The sequence below is a fragment of the Saccostrea echinata genome, unplaced genomic scaffold, assembly GCF_033153115.1.
Source record: "Saccostrea echinata isolate AGI-Se365-2 ecotype Australia unplaced genomic scaffold, CSIRO_AGI_Sech_v1 ptg000033l, whole genome shotgun sequence".
Lineage (NCBI taxonomy): Eukaryota > Metazoa > Mollusca > Bivalvia > Ostreida > Ostreidae > Saccostrea > Saccostrea echinata.
In genome coordinates this window covers 12,766,382-12,787,492 of record NW_026889782.1, presented here as the reverse complement: position 1 = coordinate 12,787,492, position 21,111 = coordinate 12,766,382, and the positions used below count along the sequence as shown (strand labels likewise).

Genomic DNA, 21,111 nt, shown 5'->3' with positions numbered 1-21,111 from the left:
GACTTCAATAAATAATCTAACTTGTACTCTATAAATTGACTGTAAGTTCAACTAATCAATATCTAGTACTTAAAGAAATACTCTAAGTCTAAATCTAAATTAACTAAACTAAGTCTAATTAAAGCTAACTTAAAAAAAAAATAAAAATGACGCGTAATTCAAGAAAAGAAGAAACCGAAGCGCTGAGTTACAGAAAAAGAAACCGACACGTTGACCTATTGGTCAATGAACCTGAAAAAAAAATTAATATATATATCACCAAATTAATCAACACATGATTTCAGAATGTTTGTTCAACAAGTGAAGGGAAATACCAATACTATATTGGAGTATAATGACAACAGACAATATGCCTCAGAAAAGCTCACTTGAAAATTTCAATCTACAAGAAGTGGAATATTTCTTACACCTTTACCTGTAGTCGCTTATAGCCTAGTTACATGTATAATTCAGCAGTAAACTGACAAATCAGCAAGTCTGTATAAGACTGAAAACTCAAATGCAGTTGTAATATAAAATTACTTCTTACTAATTGATGATGATGAAATGAATGATGTGTTGTCGCTGCAAGCAAAGCGCAGTGTAAGTAAACATAAATATCTAAATGGGGAATTGAATTGAATATTGACCTACATTTTACTTGTAAGCTGAAATGAAGAATTTATCTTGATATTAAATTATTACCAAATGCAAGATGGTCAGGTCGCTTCCAAGAAATGAATAAACGAACCAAATACAAAACACCAGCAACTCTAGTTTATGAATACCAGCTGAAAATAAACCAACAACTCCTTTTGCTAAAACGTGGTATTGTTTACCGGATGTTGTTATCTGGATGTCAAGGTCAATGGAACTGGTTTAGTTTAATTTAGAAAATACCTTCCGGATATTTCCGGATGTGCTTTTAGCGCGTTATTTAGTAAACTTTTAAGTTTTAAGCACACTCAAATGTCTCTTTTTCACTGACTATGTAAATACTAAATGACGCAAAAATATGAATTCATACAGAATAAACAAAACAAAATGAGATGACCTACTGTACAAAATAGAACAGCTGATATCGATCACGTGATCAAAAATTTAGGCCAAGTCTAAATATAGTTTTTGCATTCACAGAACATGAGAAACTAATGGTAAAACAATCTTACCGTTCCATGCATGGTAGTAAATAGTCCAAATACACAAATACAACACAACACAATTTCACAAATATAGTGTCACAAAGCACAACACAAACACAGCACATCACAAACACAAATAGACATGTACATGGCACTTGCGCAATCCCTGGAAAGATACTTCCGGTGACGTCACAAAGCGCGGAATACGAATGATGAATAGGAATTGAAGTTCAAGTTAGTGCACCTCTGGAGCGCGTGGGAAAAACCACCAGTTCTTATCTCCAATTCACGTTGGGCGCCATTTTTGTAACCGGTTCTTGTAGAAATTAAAAAATGACTGCAAGATGGTATATAGGGTTGGATTCTTAGTATTTATTCCGTGGAGATATATAGTTGATTTCAAGATGAATTAAATGTTTTAAATCAACCCTAAAATAACAATAACAACATATAAATACATAGACAACATATAAACAAGCACATTCACTTTACAACACAAAACGATCACAATTTAAACACATAAAACATTTATTTTGGCCATTACTTTACACTTTATACAGACGCATTCAAAGGGCGATAACTCTTTGAAACTCTTACTGAATTAATGATGTAAATTATATTTCTCTATACTGAAATATTTACAATACTTTAAAAATATGAGTTTAACATACCAGTGTATGGAACTGAGTGATTTATCTCTTGATCAGGATGACTTTAAAGAGTTATTACATGATGACCTAATGGATCAATAAATTATAAAATCATAATAGTTCAAACCCAGATCTTAATCCAAAGATCTACATGAATTAGATTAAAACATATAACTTGCTCTTACTTTACAATATCAATCTTAACTTTAATAACTTTAGAACTTTCACTCTGGCACATTCATACTCATTTAGCAAGTTTATATTAAAATACTTTATTTTCATTCATTATCTTTAATTTTAGTTTATAATCATTAGATGTGTTTATAAAGGGTTTACTTACAGTTTATGGGTGTTTAATATACTCCAAAATATCAAATATTAAATTTTAAGCAATCACAAATCTCTAGCTACACCCTTCTCAGACAGTATCTTTGAATGGAATATTAAAACAAAGGTTTCCCGCCTGAATGGACAACTTTGACCAAACAATACCAACTGACCAATAGAATGTAGGAAAACAGACAATACCCTTATTTATAAATGGACTAATCCTTATATCTACCTTAACCCATAGTCTTTGGGTTAAACCATTATTTAAATAGGGATGTTTATGATTTAAACATATAAATAAATAATATATTATTAATGCAGGCGCAGCGCTTGGATAGATGTATGGATGAATGAATGAATGATATTCCTGAAATAAAATATATAGCATTAATTAAAATAAAATAAAACTAAGTACAACTACCACATTATTATTATTCATTTATTTATAATTTATGAAATTGGGTATTAGAAATTAACTTTAGCTTTATTCGAACTTCGGGGGTCCTGTAAATCTAGCAAGTGACGTGCAACTGTTACGAATTGGGCATTCTCCACTATCATCTATGGTTATGAACAAGTAAACAAATGACAAGTTATTTCTTGTGGAATGAGTCATTAAAATAATGATTGGATGAATAACATATATACTGATGTTTTATTTTCATTTAGTAATTTTTATTATTAATGAAAGCCAGTACCTTTAAAAAGAAAATGTCGTATAGTGTACATCCCATTCCGAATTTCCTGAAATTGATATTATAACTCCTGACATTATTATTATTAACAGATGCATGGTGCATTGTACTGAATTTTACTGAGAAATTAGCATAACTGTTTGTCCCTATACAAATAGTTGTTTGCTATAACCTCTGGTATTTCATATTTTATACTCACTAGTGAAGAAATCACTGATTCAATCTTTTAACTAAGACCTGAAGGTATATAAGTCTATTTGTGTTTACTAAAGGGTTTGTTTAAGGGTTGTGTAAGAATTAACATTCGGTGGAAAGGGTGGTTGGTTTATTTTTATTTCAGATGCAGAGAGCCAAAGAAAAGTTTTGTGTATATTTATTTGAATAAAATCTAATAAAATAATAAAAACAATTTATATCCTGTTGTCTTTCGTACAACATTCAGATTAAGGAGCCCCACAATGTTACGCTGCTAAACATAGGCAGGCGTAAGTCGTAAAACAACGATATATGTAAATATATACTGTTGTTGATTTTGTTATCTATAATAAATTTTTGAATAACAGAATATAATTTTTGAAAACTTTATTATCTTTTGTTGATTTCTTTCGTAAAAACCGCTACCAGGTTTATTCATAATTATATTCGCTACCAGAAATTATGAGACCGGATCTTAGCCGCAAACAAACTTAACCATACCATATTTAGTAATTATTATATTTATCCTATCTTACGAACTCATAACGGCGAAAACTTTACACTACTATACACGTCAGCCAAGAGTTACTGTTGTGTATTCGGGTATAAAGAATGCGAAGGGTACATATATCCTAGTGCTTATGTCGGAGAGGCGTATGGCCTTTTTTAATTCTGTTCAGCTTTAAAATTTGTTAATGGCTTAATTACAGTTGTATGTTATGCATTGTAATGGTATATGACAAAGACATTCTCAATCATAAATACTTGTCTAAAATAAAACAGAAAAGAATAAAGTGGTCCATATGTAGAGTTTATGAATAAAATTACAATTTTTCTAATTTTCTAAATGATTTCCATTAGTTTTCAAAAATGTATTCCATGAACTCAATCACGTAATGAATCCTTTGTTCGTTACTTTCCTCTGGTGACAAGAATTTCTGAATCAAACTCTTCTTCTAATTAATTCTTTTTTAACATATATCTGATTTTCTTCACTTTACCATTGCAACACTCAACAACAAAGAGATTGTCTCTAGTGTCTATACATAAATCCCATGGAAGCTTTACAACACCATTATCAATGCAACTGAGGAACTCTCCATCCTGGTCCAGGATGTGGATACAGTTGTTGTCACAGTCTGCTGTCAGGATCTGACTCTGATTGTCTGTTGTGATGCCGACTGGACCAAATGATCCCTTAGTAGTAGAGGGAGGACCATCATATCCAAATCGGAGTTTTCCTGCCTGATTGACCACCACATCTGCCTTTGCTGTATTGTCAGCAACACAGATATCCAGGTTTCTGTTCTCACTAATGCATTTACAGTACCCTAGTGAGAACAGAGATTTATGGTTTGTATCTTTGTAGAGGCAGAGTAACGGACAACTTTAGCTTGTTCTCCATCTTCACTGACCATGGAAACCAAGATGTCACCAGAGGAGGTAATACAGACATTATAAGGTATCCACCATTGTAGTCTGATCACTTCCAGTATCTGTTCATTCTTCACTATGTTCACAGTTCTTGTATCAGGGTCAGAATAAACAAGATCTCCCTTCCTTGTCACCGCTATGTCACGTGGTGTCTTTCCTGACTGGGTTCTGATTGATTTAAGTAGTTTGCCCTGGAGGTTGTAGAGTTTCATGACTTTGTCAGCTCCACCTGTCCAGATTTCATCATCACTGAGACAGGTAACACTATGTAGTAAGTATTCATTCCAAGTGTCTATACTGGTGATCAGCTCTGGTTCTTCAAGCAGTGGTTTCAATGGAGGACAGGATACAGCTTCTGTCTTCATTGTGTGGCCATGATCTTCTGTTGAAATCGATCATGGCGATGAAGAACCAAATAAATGAGAAAATTGATCTTGATTAATATTTTCAGTAAACACCGGAATCTCAACTTTCGGATGGGAAGGAAGTTTGGTGAATTTTTCTGATTTTATCTCATATGAAAGTGATTTGGAAACTTCCTTGGATTGTAAAATGTCCTCAATTTTTGGAAAATAGAGTTTGACGCCAGTAATGAGTTTCTTTGTATCGTCTAGATTTTTATTCAGTGTGTCCCTGTGTTGGATTTTCATCTCATTAATTTCGTCTTTGTTTTTCTGTATAGCAATGTCAACTTTTCTTTGCCATTCCTCTCCATGTTGTGTGACCTTCGATGTAAGTTTTTCATATTTTCCGTCTATTTCATCTATCTGAGTTTCTATTTCAGTAACTGTTTCCTTCAACTTTGAATAAACCGTTTCCTGCAATCTTTTTCTTTCCTTTTCAATGCTTTCATTCTTTGCGTATACTAAATCCTGTAAGCTTTTAATATGATGTCTTTTATGTTTCTCAGACATAACACATTTGGGACACGTTGGGATGTTGCAATCATCACAATGCATTTCGCAATTCTCTTCAGAATGGGTTTGGCACTGAGGGTACACAAGTCTGGATCTTCTCAAATCAAAAGGCACCACATCATGCTTTTTAGAGGTATCAAAGACATGCTTTCCAACACAATCCATGCACAAATTCATTGGACACAAATTACAGAACATTTGTACAACACTGTTTTCACAGATATTGCATCGAATGATTTCCTGGGCACGATTTTCTGGATCCATTTTGTAAATTTTGGCTTTGAATCTGTTGCATAATATGTAAATGTATTAGTAAAAGGACTATAGAAATTCACCAAAAACTGAGAAGTATATAAGGTATACAAGTTAGAAAAAAAAATAAGAAAGAACATTGTACAGTATAAATATGTAATGTAATTTTACCTGCTTTAACAGTGGAACTCCTCGCAATTGAAAATAAAACAACAATTTAATCTTATCATCATTATTATCTATCTTAAATATAAAATTATACCAGTGATTTAATTAATCATTGTACAAGGTTTATAGGGACACTGTGTACTTTGAAGTTGGTGTCAACTCAATTGTGAATTGATAAAAAATGATATTGCACTTTTTAACATTTCAAACTGTTAATATCGATACATTATTACTGTATTGACATCAGCTTTAAATATAGGATACCCGGTTCCCATAATCAGAAGACCACACAAAAATTTTATGAAAGTGGCAAAAACATTGTCATACTGTATGTGTAATATAAAAAAAAGCGTGCTTCATGTTTTAGAGCTTTTGCTGCAGACAATGTCACGCCAATTCATGATTACCGTTAATAAATGAATACAATATACGATCTTTGTCAAATCATGCGTCCGACTATATCCAATCGGCCATTTTTAGGAGTTCAAAATCGATCCCGATTCATGTAGCTTATATTCACCTTAATACATGTGTATGATTCTACATTGTATGTAATATTAAATTTGTTTTAAATTCAATTCAAAAAATGAAAATTGTTATTTATAAAACAAATCCACCTATCATTTACCTTGCAATGTAGTAGCTACAAAACGCTAGTAAAACGTAGTAAAAACATGATTCATCCTTCTTCATTAAATGTTCGTAACATACGGTAAATACAAAAATATATTGCTTGGTCGCCTTTTAAAAAAGATAGAGAATTTAAAAAAAAAAATGGAAACTTGGATTCATTGCAGAAATATATAATTGCTGCTTGTGTACACATCGTGCCTTGATTTTCTCACGAATTTCATCAAAAGTTAGACAACTCTTACGATCAACTGCACGTGACACCTGTAAACAATGTATAATACACTTCCGATGTTAACTTACTTAGATAAATAACACTTTGAGTGATAACGAGCCTTTTTTGTCGTGATTGCTTTAATTAAGGTTGCTAAAATTGCCAATCGATTTCATCTTACCCAATGCTAAATTCGACGAAGTGGACAAGCTTTATTAAACAGTGATATTTATACCCGAATGCTTGAAATATTCGTATAGATTATCTTCAAAAAATTAAAAAAAAAATAAATAAATAAATAAAACCCTTTTTCTATTTATTTAAGCGGTGCATTAGTAGCGCTAAATCATGATTACACTGACCACTCAAAACCTGGTGACTACGCTAAATTTTGAATACGTCAATTTAAGAAGACGTACAGTACTATATCAATGTACATGTATCTTATTTTAGTTGAATGTTAAGAAATGTATTTTAAATTCCAAGTTTGAACCAGTTATTCCTTGTTGTTACATGATTTATTTTTATGCAGTTTTGATTAAAGAGTTGTGAGCTACATCCGATGTTTCACCTTGTGTTCTTTGTTAATGTACAAAAGGAAATTTATGTAATCCAGTTGAATCGTAGCCCACTTTTTTATGGAAAATAATATTGATAGTATTAATTGTATAGCAAAGTAAGATAAAATATTAAATTTTGTTATACAGTTGAACTTCGGTATCTCGAACACGGATATCTCGAGTATCATGGATATGTCGAAGTGATTATTTTGACGTCCAAAGCGCTTACTTCTTAGATGTTTTACCCTGGATATCTCGAAAAATTTTCTTGGTCCCTTGAAGTTCGAGATATCATTCGAAAAGTGCTTAAGCAATTTAATATCTACCCTAGAAAGAACACTGGAAGAGCTGGACATTGACCGATTCCAGGTACAAAAAGTCATGCAATGTGGAGAACTTATTGGAGAGGATCAGAAAGTTCTCTTTCTCTTTGATCCTAGAATGCAACACCTTCCTCTGGGGTTCCTGTCAGAATCATTAGCTCCTGGCTAGAAATCAGACATCACAGGTATGGATAATAATGAGATTGTAAGAAATATTTATCATAAAATCGCACTTCATCTGGTACACAGGCCTTTAGATCGTTTTAATCTGACTGACAAAACGGGGTATAAAAAAAATTAAGCTGGGAAGCTCCTCAGAGTACTCACTTTCGCTAATAAAATACTGAAGAATCAAATGATTTAAAACTATACTTTCTATTCTTATCTATTTATATATAATCCGTCTACATTACTACCTGCTGATGGTTGCTGAATTATAAAGAAAATGTAAATTATGTTATAATAGAGGGATAATTTTACTTATACTCCGACCAAAGAACATATTATAGTACCTAACCCATGACTTCATAATTGTTGATCAAATATTGGCCGAGTGAAAAGGAAACATAACGAGAATCCATGTAAACAAATGTATAAAATGGTTCAAAAGCATATACTGTGAATATTGTGTATGAATTACAAGGAAATAAAGATTAAGAATCAGGTACGCTGATTTCTTTCTATCACTTTCCTGTTATATATAAGGCAGACAACGATTTGAAATCCCGATCAGCCTTTCCTCTGTCGTTTTTAACAACAAAGATGGTAATATGGGGGCGCAATTGGTACCCATGAGAATTGCAACAGGTTGTTGGAAGACCTGACCCCAAGATCATAAACTGCGAACAGACTTAAGTCAAAATTTTGATCTTTAATATCTTGAGTTTTATTTCATGCTTTTGCTTAAAAATTGCAATTTTGTATAACATTTTAATTCAAACATATACATGTATTGAAAATTATGTCTGATCATCTAAATTATTTCAAAAGTTATATTGGTTTGAAATTTTGACCTAAGTCTGTTCTCAGTTTATGGTCTTGGAGCCTGATCTCCAAAAACTACATACTAGATATTGTCATTCAAAATAATTTTGCAAATGACCAATGAAAATGTAAGTATATCATGAGTTCCATTTTTATTGAAAAAGAAGCTGTATATGATATCAAAAAGCCTGGACTTTAATTTATCGTAAGGAATGATTGTATAAAGTGTTGAAAAGTCGTACGTTTTGATGTTATTGATTTTGGCAAAATTTTGTGACATTAAACTTTCCAAAGGTTCCTTGGAGTTTTAGAAGTTTCCACATCTGATTTACACCACTTCTCGGAAATACGGTTGTACAACACTCCTGAAGTTTCTCATTAACCGCTGTAAATATTTTAGTGAGGAGTAAAGAAAGAGGCTCAGTAGAACATTTAATGGAACCCGCTATGTATCGTTGTTTGTAATGATTTTTATGGAGTTTTGGAATCCAGTATAGGTATGCTATTTCAAATTCATTTTGATTGTTGGAAATCTTTGAAATGTTTAAAACTGACATATGGTTTAGAAGAATTTTTCCTTAGAAAGGGAGCTATGGGTACAAGTTGGATTATCATGTAATTGAATCAAATATGTCTCTGGACAACTTTTGTATTGTTTTTCGATGAATTACTTGTAAACATTTTTCGTATGAAATGAATATTTGTTTCAACAAATTAGTTTTTCATATACATGTAGTCAAAATGGATTTTGTTTTCTGCATTAGATACATCATTCGTCTACTAAAGAAGCGGATCCAGCAAAATAAGGATGTTATATGTATTAGAAATATTAATGGGAAACACATTAGGAATAGGAGGATGGTTTTCCAGATGTCATTTGTGAGACATTGCTTTGCAGCTGCTTGGGTTTCATTGATCTTCGTATCTTTTTAATGCATGTGATAACCTGATGTTATTTGCTTCATTGTCACACATATCTGTAGATACAATGATTGCCCTACAATATATTTAAACTTTAATAAATTACGGTTTTTTGTACACACCTGTAAGAGGTAATTCACCACTTATAAACATGTTCACCACTTATAAACAATGGCTCCGAACAAAATACATCGTCCATGTAGACGGTGAAAAATAAAATACTCTTTGGAAGGCATAAGACAATGTAGCCACGCGTTTTACATGACATATCATTAAAATGATGCCACGCCTATTTCACGGTATATCCTTAATCCTTAAAATGTCACACCTATTTCATGTGGCATTCTCACAATGTAGCCATGCCTACTTTGCTGAATATCCTCCATCTACGGGGATAACTGTTCCCGTCATGTTGTCTGCAGCTGGTGAGCAAAGGAAAGTTACTAATTCAGCAACCTGTGAAAAAAAAATTAAAAACTTAGGAACATAGGAAATCAACATCATAGGCAGTAATCAGCACCTAGCTAATTAACTGAAAATGAAAAAAAAATGCCATAATTCACAACCTGTCTAATGTATTACGAAAAATATCGCATGCCAAAAAATCGTATACAGCAAAACAGCAAAAAAATACTTTGGCTCTCGGGGGTATGTAGATATGCACATGTTTATGCTGCCAGGCAAGCCATTTGATCTCGTATAGACAAAGCAACATCATTTTTTTGGTGATTAAATCATCAGAAAAATATGCATTTTATTTTGAACAATATAGAAAATCGATCTAATACCACAAAGAATGTTAATAAACATATACCTTCGATGGAATGTGAAGATGAAAACAGTGATCATGCACAAAAGTTGAATTCCAGAAAACAAATTGAGATCAAAGAAAAGAAAGATCTCTGAAAAAATAGAGCTGGTATCAGGTGCCTTGGAGGAGTAAGCTTTCCCAGTGGACCGGACAACCGGCCCCGAGACCATGTTGTAGTCCATAGCCACTCCATACCCACTCAGTATGAAAAAAAATGTTCTAGCAATTTAAATTTAATACATCAGTCAACTTTCGACCTGACCATAGGCTATAATTGCAACACAGTCTTTGCATCAACCATATTACTTGCGAAATATTGACTTTAAACGACAATTTCAAACCCTTATAGTATCAACTTATTTGAGAGTAGCTTGCCCCAGTTTTGTAGTTGTTCATAGCAGATCATGCTTTTGTTGATCGAATCATTTGGAAGACATAAAACCATGAGTATATGCTAAAAGTATATTGTTTCATTATTCAGGAAAGTTGAAATTAGAAAACTTAAAGTCGTCAACTTAAGTTGTTAGTTTGCCATCATTGCCAATCAATAAAATATGCCTTATCAACAGCTATAAGCAGTAGGAGTTTATGGTTTGCATAATAGATACATGCATGTAAGGGATACAAAACGAAGATGGTCTAATATGTCAGATACGGGACTGGGATGAAGTGCGAAGCACCGAGTCTCAGTCCCGTATCTGACATAATAGAAAATCTTTCAATGCACTTTTGTATTGGCTATTGTCATAATACGATACTGGAGACGGTGACCAAACCAGATGAATGAGGCGCTAAGGGGTTTAACGTGTTTTTTTTTTTTTCAGAGGAATGAATAGTTTTTGATTAAAAGAAAACCCTTACTGAACCCCAATCATATATTATTTACCGTTTTGGCACTCTAGAGATGCGGTAAAAAGAGCTGAGCAACTTCATGACATTAAACGATTATAAGAATATTGAGAAGGATCCATCACAGATGAAGATTATAAGTGAGCAGTAGGCAAATATTCCAGGAGAGTGCCGATTTGTCCCTTGGATATCGAAAGCGGCACATCTTTACGTAAATTAATTTGGAAATACATACTGAAATTAAATTTTCCGGGAAAAAAATCGGAGTTGTATGGGTTATATTTACAGATCGGGTGTAAAATTGTCCGCATTTCGCTTTTTCTTCCCCCCGAATGCTAACATTCTTCAGTGGACCACTTTACGTGGATTTATTTGGATGTGTTTTCGAAAAAATCATACATGTAATATTAAGTGTTAACTCGACCATATGATGTGCTTCTATACCGGTAGTTTCACAATCAGTGACCTGAGTGTAAATTCCAAGGGATTTCTGGGATATTCCTACTCTGGAAGTTCTTTCCTTGAATTGAATATCGAGATGTTGATTTCTATATAACTTGAATAGGATTCTATAAAGCTTGATTTGATTACGAGATGTTGATTTCTATATAGTTTGAATTGGATTACGAGATGCTGATTTCTAAATAAAATGTATTTTTGTCGATTTGTGGCCTTATTCATCTGTTGTGTAAAAGCTAGATGACGTCATCCTTTGTTTCACAAAGTCCAGTATTATTTTGGAGTACAATATTAGATATAATACTGTACTACTGAAAATAATATTGGACTAGACTAGTACATTCTTTGAAATATGAGACTTTAGAAACAACAAAAAAAATGACGTCAGAAAAAATGTTTTAATAGGAACTAGAATGTGTCTCTTTACAAAATAAGATATTGTTTTCATCATCACACAAAACGTACAAATAGATTTAATTAAGCAAAAACTTTGTAATTTAGTGTACTTGTGCACGAAAGCTCTTTTATCCAAATACCTGAGTTGTCGATGTATTCTTTTTTGTGGGGTTTAGTTCTGCGAGTTTCTCCTGAAATTAAAATTAAACACACTTAAGATAACATATTAACGAAACCTGACAATGGTTAAAATTTCAATGCAAAATCTGTAAAGGGTTTATTTTGCATACTAGATGCTAAATACTGCCTCATTATGAATATAAAAAATGTGAAATTTCTTAATCCTTTCTTTATTTTCTCAAAATAGAATCACTGCATAACTTAGTGTGATCTGCATAATGATTCCCTCAGTTTTCATTATGCTTAGAAAAAAAAACAGAAATTAAATAAAATGATATAAGTTTGACATTAAGATCGTGTTTGCTTCGAGTATAATATTATTTACTATACCTCTATTGAGAATACTCAAAATTGATTGGCTTGTCAGAAGGCTTTTAAACTCAATAATGATCGACTCCAAAAAGTGATGTTTACAGCAAAAATGGTCTAGGAATTAATGCACGCGGAAGATAATGTCCCAGTCATAATAAATAATGACCGCTAATTTTTGAAAAACCTAATCAATTCAACGAAAAGACACTCTGTATAATTTAAAATTCATAAATAATAGTGAAGGTATGGAAATAAAGCCTAGACATAAGGACTGACGAGTTTTGCCCCTTGGCTAGTTATGTGGTACTACGTCAGCAGTTACTGTGCACAATGCGTCCTTTTATACGTAGTACGTCGTCTGTAGCCACTGTTCACAGGATGATCGAGAGCATGTTTCAAAATTTATTGTCACGAGATTTGTAGAAAATTTTAGAAAATAGAGATAGCGCTAATACTAAAATCCGTATTTTTGCGGCGGTGAAAATTCTCTCAGACTATTGAGAAGTGAAAGGCTTGGAGAGTAATGAGTTGTTGGAAAAATCAGAAGATGAACTTGCTGAAATTCTCATAAGTTTCTATGCCGAAATAAAGAAGAAGAATATCTGTAGTCAAGAACGTCAATGATACAGTAACTATAAGATTCGGTGTACAAAGACATTTTTGACACAGAGGAAGTTTTACATTGTTGATGATGCTGACTTTCGTTTGGCCAAAGAAATGTTTAAATATGTGTTGACTGAGACAAAAAGATCGGAAACGGTACAGCATAAAAAGGTGATAAGCGCTGCAGGTTTTAAAAAGCCATGCACATAGAGAACTGTCAATATAACTAAACCCCCGGGATTGCAGTTTAAAGTGTTTCTGGCCCCAGGATCATGAAACATCTTAAACTAAAGTCAAAAAATGTATATTGGGCTGAAATGATTTAGAAATGAAGCAGTCCACAATTAATTTTTTTTTTCATTTTGCATAAATAAACTGCTGTTGCATGCAAATTAAGAGTTTCAGTTCACAAGAATAAACTCTTTATAGACTATTGTAATTTTGATTTAAGTTAAAGTTTGTTTCCTGATCCCAGGGCCTGGACATTATGTTCTAAACGTGTCGCAGAGGACAGAAAACCTAAAGTATATGAATTTATATTTCTTAAAAGCCAAATTAAATATTAACATGTAGTCAAAATTAATGCTAAGACGATTCACACGCATAAAATTAGAATGTTTGTGGTTAAATGCTTGTTACTAAATAAAATTTAGTGCTGAATATATTTTGTTTCATTTTATATCTGTATAATAAAACAATTAATCACTTTTCATCAGGTCAATATGGTAAAATGAGGTCCCTCGACTAGATCCACTCGGTGAATCCAATGTTTCTGGTGTTATTAATATCCCTTGTTAGAGTAAATAAACGGAAAACTGCAAAAGATATATCTTTTTGAAAAGGACCTAAAATAAATTGGACATCAAAACGGACCACCATGCATCAGTTGATTATTTTTCAATTTTGTTAAAATGCCTTCATAGATGACAAAAATTCTGAATTATCGGAGAACTATCGGAATATTTCCAGCTTATTGATGTACCAGTGACATTAACGGTTTTAAGACGGTTTGTACAATGTGTAATAGCATAAGAAATGCAAGACAAGTGTTTTGTTTTAGATATACAAAAACCTCGTATTCAGAATATTATAGTTATTCTGACTTAATGTCGGAATGGACCGCCCATCCTGTATATTTAAATTTTTATGCTTATTATGTTTCTTAAAAATTTTTCATTGCTCTAAATTTTACATATTTACAAAATCTTTTTCAAAATAAAATCGCAACACTTGGCAGTGACGTTATAATAATAAAATTTCATGTGTCAACGAAGTTAATGAAAAAATTTGCCGTATTTTGTAAGTTTCCTTCGAAATTCAAAAAAATGCGTTATTCAAACACATACCTTAGAGCTTCTATGTATGCTATTCCCATACGTAATACATGTATAAAAATCTTTTTAAATATATATATATATATATATATATATCTGCTCTCTCCCGACTCCTCTTGCAATGAATCTAGTACTGGCTTAAGGACTACAAAATAGAGGAACAACAACATATATATATTCTGGTACCAGTGGAAAGAGAATCATTTTTCCTGCATTTACATTGCTAGGACTTTTGGTTTATTATGAAGAATATTACGTTATTTATTCATTTAATTTTACTCTTGCAAAATTAACATTGCAAATCGGGAGCAGAGCAAACACGGACCTCCAAAAACATCAGAGGTGGGATCAGGTGGCATAGAGGAGTGAGTATCCCCTGCCGACCGTTTACACCCGCCGTATGCTTCTTGTCATGATATGGGAAATAACGGAAAAATCCGTCGACAATTCAGTGTGTAAATAATAGCCTAACAATTAGATGAAAAACATCAGTCAAAATGAGATTTTATAGTTTGTATGCAATTTGTTTATGTATTTGATTAATACATTTAGGATAAATTACACTTATTTTTTCTTCCAAAATTAAAAATATATTTGCTTAATTAGGTGACCCCCTTGCTAAAGAAGTGATTACTGTTTAGTTAAACATTTTTTATTTGGTCTAGCCACATTATTTGGTGTAAAGTGGGAAAATGTAACTTTACAGTTCAGTATCATTTTTCAAAAGTTTTAGAAATAAGTTTATGAGAATATTTTCAAGAGATTATTTTCACATTTTACACACATAAAATTTTCAAATTAGATTTCTTTGAAAAAGAAACATCTAAAAATAGCAATGTAACTCTTCTGTATGGGAGATAAGAAAATTTATCTATGGTATGTATCTATAAGCTTCGTCAACAGTGGTTATGACTTTCTTCGAATCTGCCACACATGCATATGATTTTAAAACTCACTATTGGTATCCATTGCACAAGGACATACACTGTTACAAGTCACTCCATGTGGTGCAGCCTCTACAGCAAGGGCCTTTTTATAAAAAAAAAAAACAAAAAAAAACATTGTATTCTTCAATTGATTTTTGACATTATTCACTACGTTATCTCCATCTTTTACGCTCAGTATGAATTACGTTTTTCAATGTGAAAGAATGGATATATTGAACTGAAAATTTAGGAGAGAGACTCAATGCACTCAATGAATTTATGTTATTTTCTATCAATATTTAAACTTTTGTTTAAGGTTAAGAAAAAAAATACCCTCGTAAGCCCAATAAGTCCAGTCTTGGAGGCTGCATATCCTGTGGCATTAGGGTATCCTACCAGACCTATCTGAGACGATATGTTTACAATTCGCCCCCATCCTAAGGAAACATATATTTCTAAATTCTTCGATCTGCATTTAACATGTGTTTAACCGTAATGATATTTGACTTCCTAAATGGAGGGAAAAGTTTGAACTTCACAAAATTTTTTTCTTTCTTTTCAGTTTTTAACCGCTTATTTCTTTTTTCCCCTTATATTAGTATAAGGTTAAGCATTTTGAAAAAAAAGAAATAATACTAAATTATTTTTGCTTTTCATATATAACACTAAGCAGTGTGTTTATACGTTAGGGATTGTGAAGTCAGAATATAGTCAAAGCCATTTTACACACAAGTACTCTGACGTTGATATTAAGGAGGGATGATACAAACAAACGTTTTTCAAAACTCTTGAAAATAACAACCAGACTAGGTTTATATTAGTAAAATGAATAATTTTCAGCGCATAGATTTTTTTTTTCTTTCAAGCTATCACAATAATAGACTAAGGAATAAAAATGTATATATTTACAAGGGTGACGTCAAAAAGGTATAACTTTGAATAACATTTTAATATATCCTATTAATAGAATAAGCCTTCAAACTGACAATAAAACTATGATTAACATGATTATCCCATTTTTTACTGTCACCAACTTTCCTTTTATAAGTAGCAATATAGCATTATCACCTGCATAAGGAGTTTACATTTCCCAATTGATTCGATAGGCAAGAGCATGTTCGACGTTTAACCATTTCCATAACAAGGCAAGCTATTGACAAATACGTTGATGATACAAAGATAGCTAGAGTCTTGTTTAAAGTCAATATTTCGCAAATTCTATAATTGATACAATTACCTCGTTAGAAATACAAGCTATTGTTAAGTCGAATATTGACTGAAGTTTTTCATACAAATTGCTAGGCCATTATTTTCACTCTTAACTGTCTTCAGATATTTCTGTTTCCCCATCCATGAAAAAAGCACATGGCGGGTGTGAGTGGTCAACAGGGGATGCTTACTCCTCCATGACAAATGATCCCGCCACTATGTTTTTAGGGGTTCGTGTTTGCTCTGCTCCCAAATTTTATTGTTTCGATAGACTTTTGAGCTTGATCATTGTTCATTATCTTCAGTTTCATGCTTAAAAATAATTCCTTGTTCCTTAATAAATCAATGTCTATATATTTATTCATCATAACACCTTCAAACAGATCTAAAGACTAAACAGATTAAAAGCCGTATGGGTAATTGGTATGCCATATAAATTGTTATTTAAAAAAATATTTTTTTTACTTTTTGTATGTGTGCTTCATATTTAGGAATCTCAAATTTTTTGACCGCCTTTATTTTTAAGACCAACAGCATTTTCTATTTTTCCTACCTTCCCTTTTCATTGATCCATAGAAGTGTTTTGAAAGATGAAAAGGTGCCGTCAAATTGACAGTTATCTCTTCATCCCAGCCTTGTAGGGTTTTATTTTCAAGGGAGTCGAAGTATATTGCTCCTGTAACAAATACAATAGTTTGACAGTTTCTTCTATAGATACTAGGATTATGCCGAAAAAAGCAGGGAAACGACACTGTTTTGGGTCTTTCTTGGCATTGATTTTATTTGGAATGAAAGAATTATTTAGATGATTTATTATTTTGTATGTAATTGACCTGATTTCATAGATCGAATTGAAGACCTTGAACATTTTAGACTTTCACCTGAATGCCCAACAGTTTTCTTGGTTAGAGCTTAGTCATCATATAAGTAAAAAATTTTTATCTGTAATGTGACACAAATTTCTCACAAGATTTAATTAAGGTAAATATCATGTAAAAGAAAGAGATACCAACAGTTTTCTGAAAATTGAGACATGAATCCCGATTATTGTGCTAAATAACAATAGTTTGACCATCTATGGTGTATTATGGCATAATTACGAGGCCTCTGCTGGTGGAATGCTAGTCTACGAGGGTCTCTACAGCCCAGTAGCCAAGTACTTTGGTACAAGCTTGAAAATACGGATATATATTTAATTGCTTTGATAAAATTTAGAAATTTATTTCAAAATTAAGGATTATCTCCCTAATGTATAGCTCTGATCCTTTGCAGTATTTGGCACTAGTCTTTAGCATCTTTGTTCAGCTCTTCAAAGTCTTCTTTATTTAAATATTTTGGATTTCCAACATTTTGGCTTGAGCATCACTGAAGAGACATAATTTGTCGAAATGCGCACCCGATGCATAAAACTTGGTACCGTATATGATTTACTAGAACATACAACACCCCCCCCCCCCCAAAAAAAAAAAAAAATTGTAGTAAGTTTTTACCTTCTCTAAAAATGCTATATTTAATATTGATATCCTGAATTCTTTTCATGATTTTATATTTTATGCTATGAATACGCTTCCTTTCATACACAGTTTAATTATAGCACTTACAGACGGGAAAAGTAAATTTAATTACATCAAAATGATTCTAGCACAAAAAGGCAATGTAAAGTTATTGACTAAATCCTTGTCTTTACTTAGAATACAAATATTTTTGCTATAAATATGAAATATAATTTACCTGCATTGTTGATTAATATATTAATACCAGATGGAACGGAAGAATCAATTTTCTGACAAAGATCTGTTATGCTGTCTCTTTTTAGCAGATCGCACTCAAAATATCGAACTTCTTTTTTGCATCTAGAATAAAATGAATTCATTTTTAATATCATGCGTTTTGAACAATATATAAGACTTTTATCTTTATCATTTAAGGCTTCTACAATGGTGGGTAATAAAATTAAATATTACATCTGTGTGAGTTTTTCTATGCATTCTTTAACAGTCTCTCCGTCAAAACGGTCTGTTCCGAGAATGGTGCATCCAGATCGGCTAGGGATGCTGCAATATCAGACCCCAAGCCTCCACAAATGCCGGTCACCAGAGCAGTTTTCCCGTTTAATGACATATTCAAGTAAAATCTGAAATATTTCTTAAACATAAATATGTCCGAATAAAAATACAAAAAAAAAAATAGATAATGAATTGAAACTAAATCTTTAAAATTGTTTCAGTTTTTACATTTTTTGTAACGGTTTGATACAAAACTATATATATATAAGTGCTTAAATGTGTGTGAATGTTACCTCGAAGATCACGCTAAATATTTAAAATGACATAAAAGATTCTGATAGAGGATAGGCACATTTTATGCCGACTGGAGGTTCAGGTGTCAGTTACATTGAAAGGTAACGTTGCTCACGTGCAGTATAAGTCATCAACACAATATTGGTGTCAGTAAGTTTTTCTTACTAGGATTCTTCAAGAAAATTATTCTGTGTTAGAGGGAGCAGATACTGAGAAACAATAAGGACGCACTTGAACGTCATTAAACTGAACTGCGACGGGTGATCATATAATAATGTTTTATGATAATGATAAATTGGCAAATTATATTCAAGTATCAAACTAAAATTTTCAAAAATTCTTAAGGGGAAGAAGGACCTTGAGCTAAAAAAAATACTTGTCATTCATTTTTTTTTTTTTTTTTTTTTTTTTTTTTTTTACATATTATGTATATTTCTAAAATAATACGTACGTCCCACATATATTAAAGCAGTAATATCATTAGGTTTCTTACCTTATTTTAGAGATACTGATTGACAAATACTATGCCCTATAGTATCTAAGTGGAGTTTAAATTCTCCATGTTTCCGGGCCCATTGGGATTTTTTAAGCATAGATTTAATATATATATATATATATATATATATATATATATATATATATATATATATATATATATATATATATATATATATATATATATATATATATGTGTGTGTGTGTGTGTGTGTGTAAGTGGACATATACCTTTTAAAATATTTCGGAGTATGAATACGGTTTTAAATTCGAGAAAGCAAGTTTCTTCTATCACACTGCATCTGGATAGGGAAAATTACGTACTTTTTAAGACAACCTAAACAACAAGAAACTTAATTTGCAAAAAATCCTATCATTCATTTGTTTTTTTAATTTATGTTGAAATACAGGTCCATGATATTATTGATTAACTGTAAAAATTTCGAATGGTGAAGCTGACCTAAATATTGCTCAGGACTTCGTTAAAGAAGACATAAGAAGGACAAAAGCGTGTCATGTCCACATTTCTCAATTACAGGAAAAACCAACTATGACGTCACACGTAATTTTAATAAGCTAAATAAGATTTACCTTCATGAGATTTCCGTCATCAGCCGTGCAAAAATATTTTTTGTGTTTCCCGTTTCTCAAAATATTCCGTCATATACTGATTATAACCTGTCTTACATAATAATACCGCCCATGTATTCACCGAGTATGATCTTCCTGTACTAACAGATCGTGTATGACGTCACCGACTTGTTCGACGCGCAGTTTAAGAAACAGAGGAGTGGATCAATCTATTTCCTAATTTGATAATGTTTACAAGAATATTAAAACATTTTTTTATATGAGATGGTACTTAAAGTAAAAGAAATTTTCAAAAAATTATATAAGAAATGATGGTTTACACGTTTTGCACTATATAAACGGAGACTATGACGTAGTTAAATAGAGTCATGTGACCATGTGTCCTTCATCCCCTAAACTTTTCGTTGTTTAATGTTCCCGATAAATTCTCTAAGTACCGCTTACATAGTATAATTTTATTGCAGCGGTCCACAAAATTTTTATTACCCCTCGTACATCTTTTTTTTTTTTTTTTAAAAAATCGTCTTAATAATATTTTTGTATAAAATTTTTGCGATAATGAACAAATTCGGACAAAATTAATAACAGAGAAAAATCTGGAAATAAAATTAAAATAACCTATTTTCTCTGACTTATTGCATTAGTCTTTAGTATAATCATACCGAGTAATAAAAATCTGCAATGGAACGATTAAAATTTAATGCTTCATATGTACATCTAAGGATGTCAAGTGTCAAAAAGTGACCTTCAAATTCAATTTCTTTCATAAAAATCGGATTCTTTCTTTATTTTTTAATGTTTATAATAACAGATGTTGGAAACTTCTTCACATTGCATAAATATTTTTTTTAATCTACAATCTATCAATTGGATATTTCATTATTATTTTTTATATTCATTTATTTTGGGGGGAGTGGGGGTTACATGACTCCTATTAAAATAATCTTTTAAAAAAAACTGACAACTTTTATTTGCTTTCTAGAAAAAAAATGTTCTAGCTGTTACCATTTGGATCCCTCTTCAACTTTGATCAAGTCAATTTATATTAAAATAAACGTAAATTATTCAAATTACAATATGTATTCACATTGATGTAAATTCCATATCAATCTTTCACTTCTGGTTGGGGAAAGGCAAGATAAACCTCTTCAAAGCCTTTATACAATTGATAATTTTATTTTTCTTATACCTTTAAATTGGTAGAAAATGATAGGTCAAGGAAAAATTTAAAACAGAAATCTTCTTTAACTTA

The 21,111-nt window shown here is 31.8% G+C and overlaps 2 protein-coding genes and 1 pseudogene across 2 annotated transcripts; all 3 read right to left on the bottom strand.

The window, feature by feature from the left end:
- Window positions 1–3,951: 3,951 nt before the first annotated feature.
- Window positions 3,952–4,790, bottom strand: LOC133198143 (uncharacterized). The gene is made up of 2 exons (XM_061334285.1): window positions 4,373–4,790; window positions 3,952–4,322 (listed from the first exon to the last, which is right to left on the bottom strand). Exons 1-2 carry the CDS (start codon window positions 4,788–4,790, stop codon window positions 3,952–3,954), a joined length of 789 nt encoding a protein of 262 aa, XP_061190269.1.
- Window positions 4,791–4,820: 30 nt separating this feature from the next.
- Window positions 4,821–5,606, bottom strand: LOC133198142 (E3 ubiquitin-protein ligase TRIM17-like). The gene has a single exon (XM_061334284.1). It carries the CDS (start codon window positions 5,604–5,606, stop codon window positions 4,821–4,823), a length of 786 nt encoding a protein of 261 aa, XP_061190268.1.
- Window positions 5,607–7,602: 1,996 nt separating this feature from the next.
- LOC133198141 (3-oxoacyl-[acyl-carrier-protein] reductase FabG-like) lies at window positions 7,603–18,594 on the bottom strand (annotated as a pseudogene).
- Window positions 18,595–21,111: the final 2,517 nt, after the last annotated feature.